Source organism: Galeopterus variegatus, unplaced genomic scaffold, assembly GCF_000696425.1.
Source record: "Galeopterus variegatus unplaced genomic scaffold, G_variegatus-3.0.2 Scaffold3786, whole genome shotgun sequence".
NCBI lineage: Eukaryota > Metazoa > Chordata > Mammalia > Dermoptera > Cynocephalidae > Galeopterus > Galeopterus variegatus.
Window position 1 is genome coordinate 89777 of NW_007729897.1, and position 1582 is coordinate 91358.

A 1582-nucleotide genomic window follows, 5' to 3' on the forward strand; every position below is an offset into this window, starting at 1 on the left:
CACTAATTCCTTCCCTCAATAAATATCTATTGAGTACATATTCTAAAAGTAACCTGTCTACAACATTCATAGCAAATGCTGACTACCAAAATGCTACATAATTTTAGATTTATACATATTTGTACAGAATGTTCTGGAATAAACTAGAAATTGAAGCATTATGTAAAAGATAATCTGAATTCTGAGACAATTACACGTCCAGAATCCTTCATCTATAATCCTAAAAAGTTCTGAAAACCGAAAGGTTTTCTAAGTTTAGTCAAAACTCATTTGGGGGAAAACCTAACCTGAACTGATGTTAGCTAATTTATTTATACACTTTATTTATATATTTAGTTAGATAATCATACATTCACTGAAAAATATTAGTATGTTTGGAGGTGCTGGCCCAGACCCCAGTCTTTAATAATATGCATTTAACTACCTTTCTAAAATCTGAAAAATTTTGAATTCCAAATACATTTGGCTCCAGAGTTCTGAATAAGATATTGTGTATTTGTATAAAATTCCCTTTGAAAGACTAGAAGCTATGAGCATGATGATTTGATCAATAATGAAAGCAGAACTCACTTGAGTCAATCTAACTTAACATATACTCTATGTTTACTATGAAGAAAACAAGTAGGATTAGAATACAGCCATAAACTTAAGATTCTGAACTTACCCTTTCACTTTTCACAGAACCAGTGACATCATCATCATTTAGGTGGCGCTTGAACTTGGGAGGCATATTTTCTTCCTCACAAAGTTCTCTTTTACTTCTCAGCAGAATAAGTATTCACCACCTTAAAGAGAAAATAAATTTCATCACATTTGAGACGTCTGAGTATAAGCTAAAGTACTTGAAACAGTATCCAAAGCCATGTATGATGGGGCCTTCCTCACTTACCTTACTTCACTACTGCCCTCTTTCTTGCTCCACTCCAGTGACCTGGGCTTCTGTGCATGCTATACCTCAACAGATAATAGTTANTCTTGCTCCACTCCAGTGACCTGGGCTTCTGTGCATGCTATACCTCAACAGATAATAGTTAAAACCATGAGAAAATGGATGTAACTTCTCTAAAGGATTTGTGGAGGAAATGAGTGAGTTAAGTTTTTATAAAAGGAAAGAGCAGATACTAGGGAAGAGGGATAAAACAGGCAGTGGTCCCCTGAAAATGAGACATTAAATGTTTTATGATTTTTAACTTAGAGTCAGAAGAGAGCAGTATACTTCCAGTTCTCTCACTTTTAGTTAGTTGCTCAAGCAATGACTCAGTTTCCTCATTTGTGAAATAGTGATTTCTAGATTTTGGCATGGGGTTGGGATGATCAAATCAGACAATACATAGCAAAAACATTCTGCAAACTGCAAAGTCCCACTGGTGCTCCATGAAAAGGGATAAATTTGGTAAGTTTCAGTGGGATACTGTTATTTATAATAAGATATATTTGGTCTTCATGTTTCCTGACACATAAAAGCCTTGGAATCTCCAGAGTGATGAGTGTCTTTTGTATGCTAATGAGATTGAAACAGAGTAAGGCTAGACCTGTGAACCAAACTGACTCCATTTTCCCTGCAGAGGACACTTTGTTACTT

The 1582-nt window shown here is 35.1% G+C and overlaps 1 protein-coding gene across 1 annotated transcript in view; it reads right to left on the bottom strand.

The window, feature by feature from the left end:
• The window catches only part of VAMP4 (vesicle-associated membrane protein 4), a 37416-nt gene that overhangs the window by 30576 nt on the left and 5258 nt on the right, over positions 1-1582 (bottom strand). Inside the window, exons 2-3 of the mRNA XM_008585982.1 lie at positions 890-948; positions 665-785 (exon numbers count right to left, since the gene is read on the bottom strand). Coding sequence (XP_008584204.1) covers positions 665-730 — 66 coding nt within the window. The 5' untranslated portion in view covers positions 731-785; positions 890-948. The remainder of the gene's footprint in view (positions 1-664; positions 786-889; positions 949-1582) is intronic.